Genomic DNA, 17,565 nt, shown 5'->3' on the forward strand with positions numbered 1-17,565 from the left:
AGATGCTTTAAATGTGAAATTAAAAAAAATTCACATTTTAAAGCATCTTTTCATTTTTGGAATAATTTCAATATATCAATATTCAACGTTTTATGTTTAAAACATCAAAACATTATTTCTGCATTTGTAACTGCAGGTTAAATGCATTCATGTTCCTCTGAGCTGCATTAAACGGTCTGTGTAAATCCATCTAATGCCACTTCAGATGCAGCCTCTGTTTCCTCTGCACTGCAACGATCAGTTTTGTTAATACTGATTACATTTGATTGTAACAGCCCTATTAGTCTTATTATTCTAATAGAATTTATTGATTACATGATTGAATGCACAAAAGATGATGCATACATTTAATTTAGCTAAAAATGGCTTAATAAAGTTAAACATGCCCACAAAAAAGTAGAAATCAATTTAAACTTATGTAATCATTTCTGTCACTTCTGACGAACTAACCACCACACAAAATATGAAGAATATCACACACTTTAGTAGTCAGCTGTCCACGGTAGCACAAAACCTGCCAAGGTACCAACACAATAACACACTCTAAAAAATATCGTCTAATATCGTTATCAAAAATTAAATATCGAAATATAATTGTTTGTCAGTATCGCACACCCCTAATAGTCGATATAGTGGCGCTTTCACTCTTTCAGCACGAGCTCCTGTCATCAGCCGTTCTTTAACCTTGATTTATTGACCACGAAATATCACCTTTAGAGCTTAAGCGGCGTGTTTCTTCATGAAAGAGTGAGAGATGAACAGCTTGTGCGTGTGTGTATGACAGGTTTAACTGAGACTGTTCGTGTGGAATGAAAACTACTGACGTGTCTGTGTGTGTAATCTAGATTATAGAGGAAAACCACATCGCAGTCAGACAGTCTGCCATAGAAAGCATGAGTTGATTCAGCGGTCTTGACGATACTAACCTTAACCACATCTTCCAGTAGTGTGACCGTTTCTCAGCTGATTTCATAATAGTGTGGCTTTCCCAGTAACTAACAAGATACTTTTTCTAACAAAAAGCAACAAAACCAAACTATTTTTTCTCATATTGCGTACAGTTTTATGGTCAACTTAGGCATAAATCATCTATTCTTGCTAAACTGAACTCGTTCTCGCTTTCATTCTAAAGAACACCGGAAGTCTGAATCGTTTTAGTGAATCGGTTCATTTAATTGATTCTTTTCACAGAAAGACACACTGAATCATATCAGCCCCTACTCACCATTTTATGTTTTCCTCGTGCATCAAAATAATTCGTCAATCACTGTTATCAAGTTACATTTAGAGGGTTTGTAGGATTTTTCTTATTCAGAAATTAATACTTTTTATTTAGCAAGGATGCATTCAATTGACGAAAAGTAATATGATTTTACATAAGATTTCAATTTCTAATAAATACTGTTCTTTTGAACTTTCTATTCATCAAAAAATCCTGAAAAATAAAATATGTAATGGTTTCCATGAACATATGAAGCAGCACAAAACCTATGGCCCAAACCTGGTTATTGAATAACCACATCAATATATTCCAAGCTTGTCCAGTTTCTAGATCTCGTATGAAACGCATCGTACTCACACAATCAACACATCATACAAATTTCAACCCATCTGTGAGCTAAACCTGGCAACCTACAACCCAGTAGCGCTGTTGATGTCTGCACAGATACTAGACGCAGGAAGTTGAATAACTTGTAGAAATGGGAGGAGAAGACTCTGTGGTAAATATTTAACACAGCATCCGTTTTTTCTGTCATACTTTGGCTCGCGTTACATTATATGATGCGCTCTTGTTCATGCAAATGTTTTTAAACCATTCAAGCCAAGACAAATTGCCTGAATCGAGTTCTCTTTTGGCTTAAAGTTGAACGAACACTAACACACGCAATTGACAGTCTTAAATGAATGTAAAGAGTTGTGAGAGAATGAATCGCGTGTGAGATCCGCGTCTCTGTCAGCAGCGGCTGCTCTTAAAGGGACAGCAGCCAATAAAGCTTTCTGTCAGTAAAACAGAGAAAAACACTCACTTCTCTTGACTAAAGAACTTTTGTAACTTTAATAAGGATTAATCTATGCATAATTAAAAATGTATGCAGTGCAAACTGTTTGATAACTTCATTAAATTTCTGTATATGTCCTACCTGTTAGACAAATATTTAAAATATATTGTCTTTTTTTCATATATATATTAAAGGTGCTCAAAGCGATGTCACGCGTTTTTTAGGCCAAAACATTTTTTTGTCACATACAACAAACATCTCCTCACTATCCGCTAGCTGCCTGTCCCCTGAACACACTGTAAAAAAACACGACCACTGCAGACACCTCAGGCTCCACAAACGGCAACAAAAACACACTGGGCTAACCCGCACCATGAAACATAACAAACTGTTCCAGCCAATAACTGATAAGAAGGGTTTGGGGGCGGGGTTTGGGGGGTTAGTGCGCGGATGAGGAGGAGGGAGGGTCTAGCTAGCCTTCGTTTTGTTTGACAATACTTTAAACGTCAACAAGAAGTGATGTCACCCGACATCGCTTAGAGCACCTTTAATTTGTAGATTAGCTGTGAAATCATTACATTATAAAATATATTAAAATCGCAAGTTTTTTTAATGGTGAACATAACAGAAAAATGTAAATTTTTAATTTAACAGTTAATTTTTGCAATCGATAAAAATAAAAAAAGAATAGAATAGTAATGATCACAGGAATAAATTACATTTTACTAAATATTCCTTTCTGTATTTTTAATCCATCATTTGGGAGCGTAAATATATTCTCCCTCTAAATAGTTTGTGTAGTTAACTACTTTTGTTTCAAACAAAGATCATGAATCTCCAAAATAACATGTAATTTACTTAAAGTTCTGACAAAATGTTAGTTGCTGCAGTCTATTTAAAATTAATTATTAAACATGAAAAGAGTGAATGATTCAATGAATCAGTGTTTTTGAACAAATCTCTTGAATGAATGATTCAATGACAAATACATTTTAACAGTCACTTGTCTCCACCTACTGGTGTAACGGTGTAATAAATATAATCGTTATTTGAAGCGCCAAGTTACTTGCAAAAGGTGATTTAGCTCTATTATGATATCTTCCATAGACATCTGTGTTTATATCCAAACTTTAAACTTTTATGCCAGTACTTTCTGTGATAACACCCGGCTCTGTGCGTTTGTGTTTCCTGTATGCAGGAGGAAGTGGAGCCGTTCCCAGAAGAAAAAGACAACTTCCAACAGCAGCTTTACAAATTTATGGAGGATAGAGGTGAGTAGTGTCAGTGTTTAGTATTATTTGTATACTATTGTAGTATTTTTAGAATGTTTTGCATTATTTTTACATTTTCAGTTTTCATTGTAATTGTAATATTTTAGCAACTTTATGTGCTTTTGTTATTTTTATAATTTTTTAGTAATTTTATTACTTCAATTTTAAACTTATGTATTTCAGTTAGCTTCCAATGCAACGTTTTTGTTTAAGTTTTAACCTAATGTAAATATTTTATTTAATTTCAGCTTTATTTCGATAACAGAAATTGATTATGATTAGTTTTAGGGTACGTTTACACAACAACTATGTACTAAAAAATGGAAATGTTTTTCGTTTGCGTTTTTCATGTCCAGACTACAACATTGTTAAAACGATCCCGTTCACACAGATCCCCGAAAACGACTAAACACTGTATTGTGTTTCCAGGCCCGTAGATGGCAATGTCACTTTGTAAAGAAACACTACGCTCCTACAGACAGAACATGTAATACTAATGATGGCACCGTTTTCACAAATTTGTGTTTTTGTAGTTAGTTCTCATACAAGCTGCTTGAAGTGCTTGAAGTTGACTTTTTGAAATGTAAGTCCTTGAAAACCCATATTTATAAATAGGTACTTAAAAATGCTTGAATTGTTGAAAGACAATCGGCTATATTAGAAAAGTGTTTAATTTTATTGATAAAACATTCTTTTCACATAGATATAGAGCCATTTTACATGGCTATGCGCATGATATTGCTCATATAAATACTGTATAGTATATGATACAGATTTCATTCTTCTGATCAATCATATATTCACGGGAGAAAAAAGCAGTTTGAATAAAGAAAGCGTTAATCTTTGTCCTAGTATCCTTTTAATTATTAAAGTTACCACAGACATTGCATGTGCTGCACTTTATTTGTATTTTGTTTTATTATTTATTCATCTACTTTCCTTTTATAGAAATTGGAAGATAATAAAAATATTGTTTTATAAGTGAGATAAAGTCCTGGAATTTCGTTTTACAGTATCTGTACGAACCCTGTGTGGTTTTCAATGAGACGATAGCAGAATCATTTTTTAAAAAACGTCCACTTTTAAATACGTTTTCAGAAGTTTGCGTTTTCAGGCCGTTGTCGTGTAAATGAACGACCAAAACGCATAAAAAGTTTTCCGGTTTTAGTTGAAAACACTGTTGTGTAAACGGCCCCTATAGTTAGCAGTAACAACACCAGAGGTTGTCATGAGGGCCGGATTAAACATTAGGGCAACTGGGCACCACGACATCTCTAAGGGATTAAACCAGGGCACCAGGGGCGGAGTGGCAATCGGGAGAGTTTATGATAATGATATCACCATTGATAATGTAGACTGACGGTAAGGTTGCGCTGTTGACGCTCGCGCAGCCTCTCGAGGAGAAATCTACACAAATGAGCGCAGCACACACACACACACGCTCCGTTAACAACATACTGCCTATAAAATAATTATATTTGTATATTTTTAACATATGTTAAGCAACCTCAATTATTTTTCCTGAATACCATCACGACTGAAAGTGTGACAGTGATTTCCTACAACAGTTCAGTAAACAGTTAAAATTAAGCCACCTACATTTTAGATGCAATATTGGCTGTTTTTGTTCTGTTTCAGCAGCGAAAATAGTTCCAAACAAAAATCACAGCAGAACCAAGGCCCATCTCACAGGAACACTCAACCTGTTTTAATTACTGAATGCTTCAGCATTTTGATGGAATCGGTTGAGTCAAAGATTCAATGACCCATTCATAAACATCTGTCTAATACTTGAATGAATCAGCCGTTTGAACGAATCGTTTGATTGAACGAATCAATGACTCACTCATTAAGACGGTCGCCTGCCACCACCTACTGGCGGTTTAGTGTTATGTTTAAAAGTATTATCATTCTTTCCAACGTTTCCTATTTGTATATTTAAATCAATTTCATAACATTATTTTAAGCAATTGTATTTTTTCAGTATAAATGATTTAATTTGATCAGCCCTACCTAGGGTAACAGCCCTATAGTGACTTATTATTCTAAATAATTGAATTTATTGATCAAATTTAGGAATTTAAAATGAAAGATGAAGCATACATTTAATAAGATTGGGGGAGGAAATGCCCTTTAAAGATGCAGATATTACAATATGCTGATTTAAATATCAAAGCTGATTGAAAACTGTTGAGCATATTGCTTCAGAATAAATTAACAAACGAAAAAAATAAAAATCCGGACAAGCAACTTTTTTACTCGGACAAGTGAATGACAGATTTACTTGTCCGAAGGACAAGCACATGAAAAGGCTTAATGTCGAGCCCTGCTTTGGATAAATTGTCAGCTAAATGCATTCATGCAAATGGTCGTATTTTACTTTGAAACTTACACTAACTAACTTCTTTTCGTTTTTTCAGGAACTCCTATCAATAAACGACCCGTGCTGGGCTACAAGAATCTGAATCTTTTTAAACTCTACCGGCTGGTGCACAAGCTCGGAGGATTTGACAATGTGAGTTGTATTTGTGATCGCTCCCCGTAGAGCGAAACACCGCCACAATCTGTTGTTTTGTCTGCATTAGCTTTCACTCGCTGAGCAGAACGTGTTCCCTCCCTGTGTTTCAGATTGAGAGCGGATCTGTGTGGAAGCAGGTGTATCAGGATCTGGGCATCCCTGTGCTCAACTCCGCAGCCGGTTACAACGTCAAGTGTGCCTACAGAAAGTACGTGCATCTTTGTGTTCAGGATGACAGTGACAGTTTGACTGCGGTATTTCAAGTCACCACAAAACGTTTGTGGCTTAGAGAGCAAGCGCTGTATCACCAGCTCTCTTATTCTTCTGAGGTGATGACAGAACATCCTATCAGAACCTGTAGTGCCACCAGCAGTTCAACGTTACATGCTCATTCCTTTCTTTAACAAGATTGCTCAGTTTAAATCAGATCATCTGAATGAGTCGAAAGTTACTATTGAACGGTCAAAGTTTAGAATAAATTAGACATTTAAAGGAGAACTCCGGGCAATTTTTAAGTTAATCTTGATCGTTAAACCTTTGTGAGTACTGACTATAGAAAAAAAACGAACCGGATTGGTGCTTGCTACGTGGAGCTGCGACCGCGAATGCCCAGAGCTCCCACCCAGCTAAAACGGCAGCTATGGGGGCATGGACATAAAGAGCATTTTTGAGCCTCTTAACAGACACAAAATGCAATTAAAATGTCTGTCCAACATGAACAGGGACCCTACATGTGAACAAGATGCGTTTAGCAACTTAGCCATTGTTTCAACTCACCTAAATAGTCTTTTAGACGGCAAGCTGTAGTCACGCGCTGCAGTCCCGTGCTGTAGCCGGAAAAGGTAAACAATGTCCAGGTGGGAGGAGCGTTGATCATGTGCGACGAGTTATGATCAGAGTTGCTTACAAGTGAAGAAGAAATGGTTCGTGTTTGTGCCTTTCCGAATTGTGACAACAGAATGCGAAAATATAAGAGCTTAAATTTTCATCGTCTTCCTTTCCATGACCTCGAGATTCTGCAGTTTGTGGCTAGTTGTATTTCAACTTGATGTGCAAACTCCCGTAGAAGTACTACGCGCTAAAGATTACCGCATTTGCAGTGAACACTTTGACAAGGATGACTACACACACTCAACACAGCGGGGCCGTTTGAAGAAAAATGCCATTCCATGTACGAATTCGTTGCACATGATCAACGCTCCTCCCACCTGGACATTGTTTACCTTTTCCGGCTACAGCACGGGACTGCAGCGCGAGACTACAGCTTGCCGTCTAAAAGACTATTTAGGTGAGTTGAAACAATGGCTAAGTTGCTAAACGCATCTTGTTCACATGTAGGGTCCCTGTTCATGTTGGACAGACATTTTAATTGCATTTTGTGTCTGTTAAGAGGCTCAAAAATGCTCTTTATGTCGATGCCCCCATAGCTGCCGTTTTAGCTGGGTGGGAGCTCTGGGCATTCGCGGTCGCAGCTCCGCGTAGCAAGCACCAATCCGGTTCGTTTTTTTTCTATAGTCAGTACTCACAAAGGTTTAACGATCAAGATTAACTTAAAAATTGCCCGGAGTTCTCCTTTAAATGTTTTTTAAAGTTGCTAATCAAGATCAAAAAAGCAGTAAAATTGTGAGATATTAATAAAATGTAAAACGGCTGTGTTCTATGTGAATATATAGTAAAGTGTAATTTATTCCTGTGATCAAAGCTGAATTTTCAGCATCATTACTCCAGTCTTCAGTGTCACATGATCCTTCAGAAATCACTATAATATGATGATTTGATGCTCAAGAAACATTTCTGATTATTATCAAAGTTGACAACAGTTGTGCTGCTGCTTCATATTTATGTGGAAACCGTGATGCATTAACATTCAAAAGTTCGCATTAAATAAGATTTAAAAAAATAAGATTTCAATTTATAATTTTGTTCTGCAAGGATGCATTACATCATAAGTGACATTAAATAAATGTAAAGTTTTACAAAAAAAAAATTTATTTACAATAAATTCCATTCTTTTGGAAATTTCTATTCATCAAAGAATCCTGAAAAATTATGAAAGTAGCAGAAACTGTTTTCAAAATTTACTATTAATGGTGAACATTATTAATAAATGAGCACCTGTTATAATTGAGCATCATATTATACTGATTTCTGAAGGATCATGTGACACTGAAGACTGGAGTAATGATGCTGGAAATTACACGTTACTATATATTGACATAGAAAGCAATTATTTGTACTGATCTTTCACAATGTGTCTGTTTCACTGTATTTTGGAGCAAATAAAGATTTGCTTTATGATCATTGGATGTAGTTTCCTGTCGAACGTGTAGGGATAACGTGTTGTGTTGCTGATCCTCCGTCAGGTACCTGTACGGCTTTGAGGACTACTGCACCTCCACAGGGATCTCGTTCCGCATGGATCTGCCGTATAAAACGGGTGAGCAGACAAGTGGGAAGAGTGAGGAGAACACGGAGGAAACAGCGAGCGGAGGAATCAGTGTCTCTTTAAGCACAGAAGAAGAACAGAAAGAACCAGAGCATGTGCTCCAGGTACTAAAACATAATCTCAGGGCTTTCAGCGTGTTCATTTGATCATTATCTGAAACATACTGTCACCATGTTTTTAGGAACTTTATAGTGTGACTAGGGTGACCACCATCAAACAAACCAAATGTGGGACGATTACTAAGTTTGTGTGGGACATGTAACCAACACTAAAACATAACCTAAAACTGTTATATAATGTTTATCTAACTTAATAAAAACATTTGTATTCTGCATTTCAGCTGATAAAAATACTTTTGTTATTTAGTCCCTTCCAGACAGCACCATTACGTCACAATGTAACATAACATGTCTTTATTTTACATGACATTAAAAGGCGAGACACTACAGGTGAATAGGATAATTTTTTTAGCCTGCAAATATCACCATGAAACTTTCCCAGCTGATTACCTACATTGAGATGAGAAAAAAATGTATTACAAGTTTTCTGTAATTTAATGTTTAAATATGCAAATTAGCCATTATCTAATTAAATATGCGCTAATTTGCATATATTTTAAAAAACGAAATCTGAGTATTTAATAGCCAGGTTCAAAATTATTTTTTCATTGTGTTCACATATTAGATGGGGAAAAAATACAGAGGGATTTATGGATATCTACTTTTGTTATCCTGTAAATCAGAATATACTTCCAATTGCCTTAAAAAATGATTTTTTTTCAAATGGAATAAAATGTTATATAAATCAGGCTAGGAATAATATATTTACAAATCCCTCTGTAAATGTCTTCATAATATAACTAGGTACAAGACTGGAAAGTTTGGAGTATATAGGTGCCACTGAAGTGGAGATTTCGGACTTGCAGTGTGAAAGAAAAGTCATTTTGAGAAAACGGGCTTTAAAGATTTAGCATCAGCCAATAAGATTGCGCATTTAGAGTTAACTCCCCCCTTTTAGTTTCACGATTGGTTGCTGATAAAAAGGAAATGACCATATTTGGATCCGGCAGTATTGTTCAGGAGAGAGAGAGCTTTCTAACGGTGTGTGTGATGACAGGGTGCAGATCGTGATCGCGGAGCAGAGAGATGATTTATAACGACAACTTTTGATGAATTTATGAGAAATCTACAGACGCAAATGGACAAAGTGTAGGAATCTAAAGACCTAAATGCTTATTTCTGACTTTTTTTTTCACTACAAGTCTGAAAGAAGACATGTTATTGAAGACAAATATCCCAAAATCTCAAAATTGACCAGTGAAAAAAAAAACCAATGCTTTTGCCTGCCGTGTCTCGCCTTAAACTCAACATCACTGAGCCCAAAGACATCATGCAGATCACTATTTATGAAACATTTCTGACCAAGTCCAACTGAAATCCAACAAAAATAAATAATGAACAAATAAAACATAAAACAACATGAAATTAGTTAATTGACAGTCTTATATATTAAGAATACATTACACCAAAAACTGTAAAGTTGATAAATTCCGTGTTTACTCCTGTGCTTTCAACCATTGGATAGGATTTCAAAAACGGCTGCTGTATTTGTACTTCTGATGAAGCGCTGTTAAATATAGGTGAAAAACTATGCCGCAAAAAGAATAAATAAAATGCTTTCTTAAAAATGCAAAAGATTTTTTCTTAATATGATAATTAAAAACAAACAGACTGATGAAAATGCGGGACATTTTCTCAATATGCGACGTGCGGGACAAGGGCTGAAAATGCTGTGCGCTTCAACACAAAGCGGGACGGGTGCTCACCCCAAGTCTGACTTAATACTTTTTCACTAGCTGCTGATACACAGTTACAGTACACACTGTGCAGTAAACTAGTATTGACTTTGAAAGACTTTAGACCAACAGCTGTGTATTTTGTCTCTCAGCAGGATTGTCTGACCTCATGTTTATTTATAAGTCATGCTTTTTTTCCCCCAACACCAGCGGCTGAAACGAAAACACTGATGCATTTACAAATGTAGCTAAATCACAGTTTAATTAGGGTCGAATCATATTTATTGCAAGATTATAACGGTGCGGGTGCTGTGTTATTTCTCCTCAGGAGGAGAAGCGCGAGACCACGGCACCATGTGAAGATAAAGCGGATATCAGCAGCGTGAATGAGGAGGAGGATGATGATGATGATGAGCACCACGCTGATGAAGAGGAGAATGATATAAACGAAGAGACCAAAGAGTGCGGACCGACCGTGAAGGAGGAGCCGTGTGAGGAACCCGACAGCAAAGATCTGTCCGGGTAGGTGTATCTTCATCTCTGAGCTTCAGTGCATGGCTCTGTGGATCTCTGAAGGAGAATCTCATGGGTGAGAGAGAGAGAGAGAGAGAGAGAGAAATGGAGACAAAAACGAGATGTGCTTAGAGAATGATGCATGATAGGCGAGAATCGATCATGAAAGCACTCAATAATGGTGTTCTGTGGAAACCCTTGACTGATTTTGATGGTGGATGCTGCTGTAGTTTCTCTCTGGTTGAGTCTCATGTCACTCGCCCGCTTATTGAAACTGCATGTTGGCCGAAGCGTGTGTCTATTTTTAGCTTGCTTTCTCTCTCTCTCTCTCGCTCACCCTTTTTCCATCTGATCTTGAACCATCCCACATGTCTCCAGCAAAAAAGGCCTCCGTTCTTATTTTCGCTGCACTTTTTATTTTTCCCGTCTGTTGGAAATAAGAATATTTAAATGATCAATGTCATGCGTGAATTGCTGTGAATTTCATTTGTTAGATATTTAATTAATTCTTGACTGATATATCACCGCCAGCTGGTGAAGGAATAAAGCTAAAATTCAATTTTTTTCGATTTAATATCTTTAAAATAAGTAATAAACATAAATACCGCAATGTATTGTGTGTTTGTGAGCAGGTTACATAGTCAATTATGTCATCATACGCCATCTTTCAAAAGTTTGGCCTCAGTTTATTTGATCAAAAATACTGTTAATTTTTTTAAATATTATTAGAATTTCAAATAATTGGTTTCTATGTGAATATATAGTAAAATGTATTGAGGAAAGTTGAATTTTCAGCATCATTACTCCAGTCTTCAGTGTCACGTGATCCTTCAGAAATCAGTATGATATCATGATTTGATGCTCAAGAAACATTTCTATTTAATATCGATGTTGAAAACAGTTGTGCTGCTTCATATCTTTGTGGATTCATTTTGTTCAGGATTCTGTAATGAATAGAAAGTTTAAAAGAACAGAATTTGCTTGAAACAGAAATTTTGTAACATTATAGTACATTTTTACTGTCACTTCTGAAAAATTAAATGCATCCTTGATTATGAGTCAGCATTCAGCAAAAGTCAAATTTGAATTATTGCGGCACCATTTTTGTGGAAAAATGATCTCTTCGGATCTGTGAGTTTTGGGTGTTCAGTTTTGTCTTGAACTATTCAGGTGTGACTTTGAAGCTCAGTTGAGCGATGGACTGACTAGTTAAGCTCTTCCACTGCTTCCCAAGTGTTTCCCGATGCTTCCCTCTCTCTCATATCATGCCTTTAGTGTGTTGCTGTTTTGTTGTGTGGATGAGAACAGACCCTGATCCTGAGATCATGTCGAGCCGTGTGCCTGGGTAGTGTTGGGAATCGAGACGCCGTTCTGTTCCGCAAAAAAGCTTTATTTTCATCACTTTATAATAACTGGTTCTTGATCTCATAAGCAATGGAATGTATTTAGTCTGAGGAATTGCTCACTTCACTGTTTAGTCATGTTGAACTCAAAATTCTAAATGTCATCATTAATGAACGGAATGGAGCGGAACTAAAAATGGAATCAGAATTGTTACATTTCAAACGATTCCCACCTCTACACTTCAGTCCCTGAACTAAATCTGGTTGCATTGTCTCTAATTTGAAGCATTTGGATGCACATGTAACTTTTGCGTTTTTGAGATTAAACTGCCTAACTAATCTCCTTCACGTAGCAGTGATCTGATTATTTAGCTGGTTTTCATAATGCTTTTTTGCTGCCGTATCAACAGCCGTCCTGCAGTGGTGGTTTTCCAATGATGCTTTTCCCCTTCATTTTCTGTATTGAATCAATAACTATGTGGAACCAGGGTCCTGCCTAGTACCAGCTCAGTTGTTGCATCGCTAGTTGAAGGTTGTCTGCTGCTAACTAACTAGGGTTGTGTCTCGGTTGAACTTGAAGTGATTTGAGTGGTAGAGTTCAGTGTGCTATAACTGTCTAACGTGGCTTCCTCTCTGCTCTCTAACGTGATTGTGATTTGCCCCTTTGCTGAGCTTCGCTGTGCCCCTCTTGCTGCACTTTGACCCTTTCCCTGTCACACACACACACACATCTTGAACTCAAGTTCAAAGTCACATTTGAAATATCTTCTAGTTAGAAAAATCATTACTTGCCCTCATGTTGGTCTAAACCTGTTTGACTGTATTTCTCCAGTGAAACACTAAAGGAGACGTTTAGCTGAATGTTCATATAATGACCACAGGCTGTCAAGGTCCAAAAAAGATTAAAAAACAACAGTCAAGTTTCCATGAAAGTAGCTATTTTTTTTACAGGTTTTTGATGATTAGCATTGGTGGTCAGTAGCACACCATAATGATGCAAATGCATCTTTCTCCATTCACTGCCATTTAAACATGGTTGTGTATTCTGGGAAAATAACTTTTTGCATGCAACATACAAATCACTTTGTTTTTGTTATATTATTGTAGATGTTTTACTTAAATATGTATCATTTTTTACATATTTATATATATAAATAACAAATGTAAGAATTGTCATAGATTCACTAGTATTCAGTGATTATTTTGTATCATATTTTTAACATGTTTTATTTAAATTTATTGAATATATACTGTACATTATTCATATATAATACACGATAAAACAAGATAAAAAACAATATTAAAATAATGAATAGTTTTATTCTTGTCAAACATATAAATTTTTTTATATATATATTATGAAAAAATCTAAATAAAATAAATGTATATATAAATTATATAACATGTATAAAAATGACTAGAAGTTTCAATAGTATTATACTATTATAGTAAATAATAGTATTTATATACTGTATATTATAAATTATATTTTTTATAGAACTTAGAATGGAGAAAAAATAATTAAAATACAATGAATAAAAAATTGTTAAAATAATGAAGTTTTATATAAGTGAATTATGTACATTTATATATATATATATATATATCATACTGTTTCAACATTTTATTAAATATATTTTTCTATAAGTATATAAAAAATCCAAATAAATATAAATATGAAATTTGTAACATAACGTGTAGAAGTTTCACTTATATTATTATTTTTTGATAGAACTTTATTTTTCTCTGTCTGCTGTCTTTGACATTATAGCTCATGATAGTCAGCAGTGAAAGGTTTGAGACTGTCATCTTTAAGTGCCGTTAGCCGTCCAATCAGTGATGTCCTTTTCCTAGAGCTGTAGAGTCATTTGTCACATGACGCTCACAGTTCAGGTTAAAAAGATGTCAATGTCCAGTACCCATGAGCAAAGATGCTGGTTGTGTATTTCCAGCAGACCAACTGCCTTTGAGATGAATGGCAAAGCAGACGGATAGTTGTCTTTATCCAGATATTATCCATGTATTTGATATTCCAAGTTTTCCGCGTATATCATAAATCATCCAAGCTGGACCGCAGAGAGTTTGACTTAGTATACAAAATAGTATGGCTTCAGAATACTTGGATCGGGCATGTTCATTTATTTCAGTCCTTTTTGGAGCTTGACAGCCAATGCTTTCATTATATGGAAAGAGCAGCTTGAGATTCTTCAAATGGAAGAAGAAACACAGGTTTCATGGGGGTGAGTAAATGTAAATGATGACAGAAGATTCATGTTCAGGTGTTTAAAACGAATCAGGCAGTTTTAGATCAGCTTCTTAATATATTCCAGCTCCAGTTGAGGTTTCAGACAGCCGGCTGATGACCCCATAATGTCTTCCTCTGACGTTCAGGAGGAGTGTTAGACTTATCTGACAGGGAAAGATGAGGAACATAAGATTTCAGAAGCACTAGGCTGAGAAAGCCAGATTTCAGGGTGGGTTTTTTGGGGAGGGCGGTTGTGGGAAAAGCCTAGGGCCAGGAAACGGGAAGTACTGAATTGTCTTTCTTGCAGGGATGTCAGCAGTCAGGAGTGGGAGGAAGGGGAGGAGTTTGAGTGTTACCCTCCTGGGATGAAGGTGCAGGTGAGGTATGGGCGAGGCCGAAATCTGAAGACGTACGAAGCCACTGTCAAAGAGTCAGACCTGGAGGGGGGAGAGGTGCTCTACCTGGTGCACTACTGTGGCTGGAACGTCAGGTAAGGCAGGACCCTGGGAACTCATGCCTCATTTGTTTGCATATGCCAAAAAATTGGTAGCCCCAAGCAGATTATAGTCCTGGAGTTAGAAAGGCTGGTGCATGTGGAGTTTTTGTAGGCCAAAACCTGGAAACGAGCATTTTAGCGCTTGCGGTTCCATCGGCCTGAAGTCAGTCGGTGGGTTTTTGAAGGGGTAAAATGCCTGAAATAAGGTCTGTGGTGAACACAAGGTCTAGGGGTTTTCATGTTTTATTCTACATCCAGTGTCTATGTGGGACTACGCATGTCGTCAGGGACATTAAATGAGATTAAAGGGCTGCAATACTCATGTTTTTTAAACTCAAACTTTCAGGGAAAATGTTTTTTTCAAGGAAAGACTGAAGGATGGTGAGGTTGAAGTCGTGCGACTGTGGTGTAGTTCGTTTATTGCTTATTATTTTTGCAGATTGTATTTAGACTTCATTTGTGAAGATCATCATGATGAACAAAATGTGTGACCTTTGTTGGTCACAGTGCTTATAATCTAAAACCCAGTGGAAAAATCTGTTGTGTTTTTATCGAGGGAACCAGGGTGATGCGAACGGACGGGTTGGCCTACAAAAATACATTACCACGGCAACGCTCTAATGCAGTTTGACGGACACGTCAAGTGGCCAGCTTTTTTGTTTGTTTTAACATGTGAAAATTTCTTTAAATCACAATGCAGTGGATGCAAATTAGTAGGAAATGTGTGATCCAGATTTCTGCCCTTGCAAAGGTGCTAAATACAGATTATTTCACTGCTGTAATTGATGCAGTTCTGCTCACGGATACCTATTTTACTAATTAGTGCCTCAAAACTTTGAAAGATTTGATGCACTAGTCTGGGAAACTTTGGTAGTTTAAGCAATTAATGCTTGTAATGTGAAGCTGGTACTTTGTGAACACCATGCTTTCTAGTTTTGTGTGTGTGTGTGTGTGTGTGTGTGTGTGTGTGTGTGTGTGTGTGTGTGTGTGTGTGTGTGTGTGTGTGTGTGTGTGTGTGTGTGTGTGTGTGTGTGTGTGTGTGTGTCAGGCCCTGTTTACACCTGTTATTAAGATGCGCTTTGGTCGATCGGATCACAAGTAGACGACGCTAAATAAAGGTGTAAACGGGGTCTAAAACGTTTTGAGCTTGTCCACTTTCAAACACTTCCAGAGGTAGTTGGAAACACATTCGACCGGATTGCTTTCGTAGTGTAAACGCTCATGTGATCGAATGTGTTCAAACAGCCACAACAGACACTTGCTCTCTGACTACTTATCTGCGTTAATATTATGAAGTTTAGTTTGAAGATGAACTTCGGTAAAACGGTATCAGTATTTATCGACGGTACGCCATTGTCGGTAACAATATAAAAAATGTTAGATATAGTGCTCGATATTTTCATTTAAATGCGCACACATCACCCTTTGATCTTAGGGGCCGTTCACATATCGCGTCTTTAGCGCGCTCAAGTTCGTTATTTAAAAGGCGCTCATAATGGAAGAGATGCTGGTGCGACCACCACACCGTTGCCCAACATCAAATGGCAAACGTAACGAATGTGGAACGAAACTGCACTACACATGCACAATTTACTGTAGTAACACACACTGTAAAAGTTAAGCAGGAATAGTAAAATGCTTTCAAGTACATCACACATCTTTTTCCAGCACTTCAAAACTCAAATATTATGGTATTTAAATGTTATTTTTAATGTGATGACCAAAACATTATTTGTCCATCCTTCAAAGATTTACCCCCATTTATAAAACTAAAAGTTTCAAGATGAAGGAAAACTCGCACTTACTTAAAAATATTTGTTCTTTTTATAAATTATTTATATTTTTTTAAATAAAGGAAATTTCTCTGCCATTTCTTTCTTTTTGCTGCACCAAAAACGTACCGAACCGCGACACCACTGTGTCGTATCGAACCGAACCGTGTATTTTGTGAACGTTACACCCTTAAAGATGTTGATCTACCTCAAAGTTTGCCTGGATTGTTCTACGTTTACACTTTTACATTGCACACATTTTGTAACATTTTATTTAAGTTCAACAGTTTCTTTAAAACTTACTTTTTTATCTTAATATAAGACATAAAGAAGATATTTTTGTTTAAATTTTATTTTTGTTTTTGACTGCTAAAACTAATTTGTTGTTTGCCTTAATAATGTGGATAAATAAAAAAAACTGGTTTAAATTCAAACTTTTCTACTCGTCTAAAAAACAATTTGACTTAAAATGTCAATAATTATCGATACCGAACTATATTGAATATTATATCTATCGTGATAATTTTTTTAGCTATATCGCACAGCCCTAAGATGAACTAACACACACACTCAGTGTTCGGCTGGTCTTGTGGCTGTCAAGGCAGAAACCAAAGCTGATGTTCTCCGTATGTTTTTCTGTTTTCTCCAGTCGGGATCATGTGTAAATAGATTTGTAGAAACCCAAACATTTACCCTACCCTGGAAGAAATCAGGACAGAAGTGGTTGAAAGTGGAGAAACAATGTGGATTAAAACACCAGGTGTAAATGGGAATGTGTCTACTTGTGATTCGATCGACCAAATCTTAATACCAGCTGTAAACAAGAGCTGAGACTTGTCGTTCTGTGGAAATGGTTACAGAAACAGCCCCGTAATATTGTCTTTGAAGGCAGATGAAGAACGTTGGTTGATTTTAAAGTGATAGTTCACCCAAAAATGTAAATTCTGTCAGTAATTACTCTCCCTCATGTTGTTCAACCCCGTAAGACCTTCGTTCATCTTCGGAACACGAATTAAGATATTTTTGATTAAATCTGAGAGCTGGATCACTCGTAGTGTGATAGCGTAGAGCTACGTCACACGTAGGCTCACTATTGGCCGACGCTGGTCATGTGTGTGATACGTGTGACGTACAACACAGAAGCGCTGCGCTGTTACACTAGTGAA

General features: G+C 36.5%; 1 protein-coding gene across 3 annotated transcripts in view; it reads left to right on the forward strand.

Annotated features, from left to right (window-relative positions):
- The window catches only part of arid4b (AT-rich interaction domain 4B), a 124,570-nt gene that overhangs the window by 89,943 nt on the left and 17,062 nt on the right, over nucleotides 1–17,565 (forward strand). For 2 of the 3 annotated variants that reach the window (XM_077217366.1, XM_077217367.1), the window contains exons 12-17: nucleotides 3,199–3,271; nucleotides 5,692–5,786; nucleotides 5,900–5,997; nucleotides 8,153–8,339; nucleotides 10,359–10,552; nucleotides 14,439–14,621. In XM_077217366.1, coding sequence (XP_077073481.1) covers nucleotides 3,199–3,271; nucleotides 5,692–5,786; nucleotides 5,900–5,997; nucleotides 8,153–8,339; nucleotides 10,359–10,552; nucleotides 14,439–14,621 — 830 coding nt within the window. The remainder of the gene's footprint in view (nucleotides 1–3,198; nucleotides 3,272–5,691; nucleotides 5,787–5,899; nucleotides 5,998–8,152; nucleotides 8,340–10,358; nucleotides 10,553–14,438; nucleotides 14,622–17,565) is intronic. The other variant, XM_077217368.1, reaches the window with a different exon arrangement.

The sequence above is a fragment of the Siphateles boraxobius genome, unplaced genomic scaffold, assembly GCF_051911475.1.
Source record: "Siphateles boraxobius isolate OS27281-9 unplaced genomic scaffold, OSU_SipBor_1 73, whole genome shotgun sequence".
NCBI classification, from domain to species: Eukaryota; Metazoa; Chordata; class Actinopteri; order Cypriniformes; family Leuciscidae; genus Siphateles; species Siphateles boraxobius.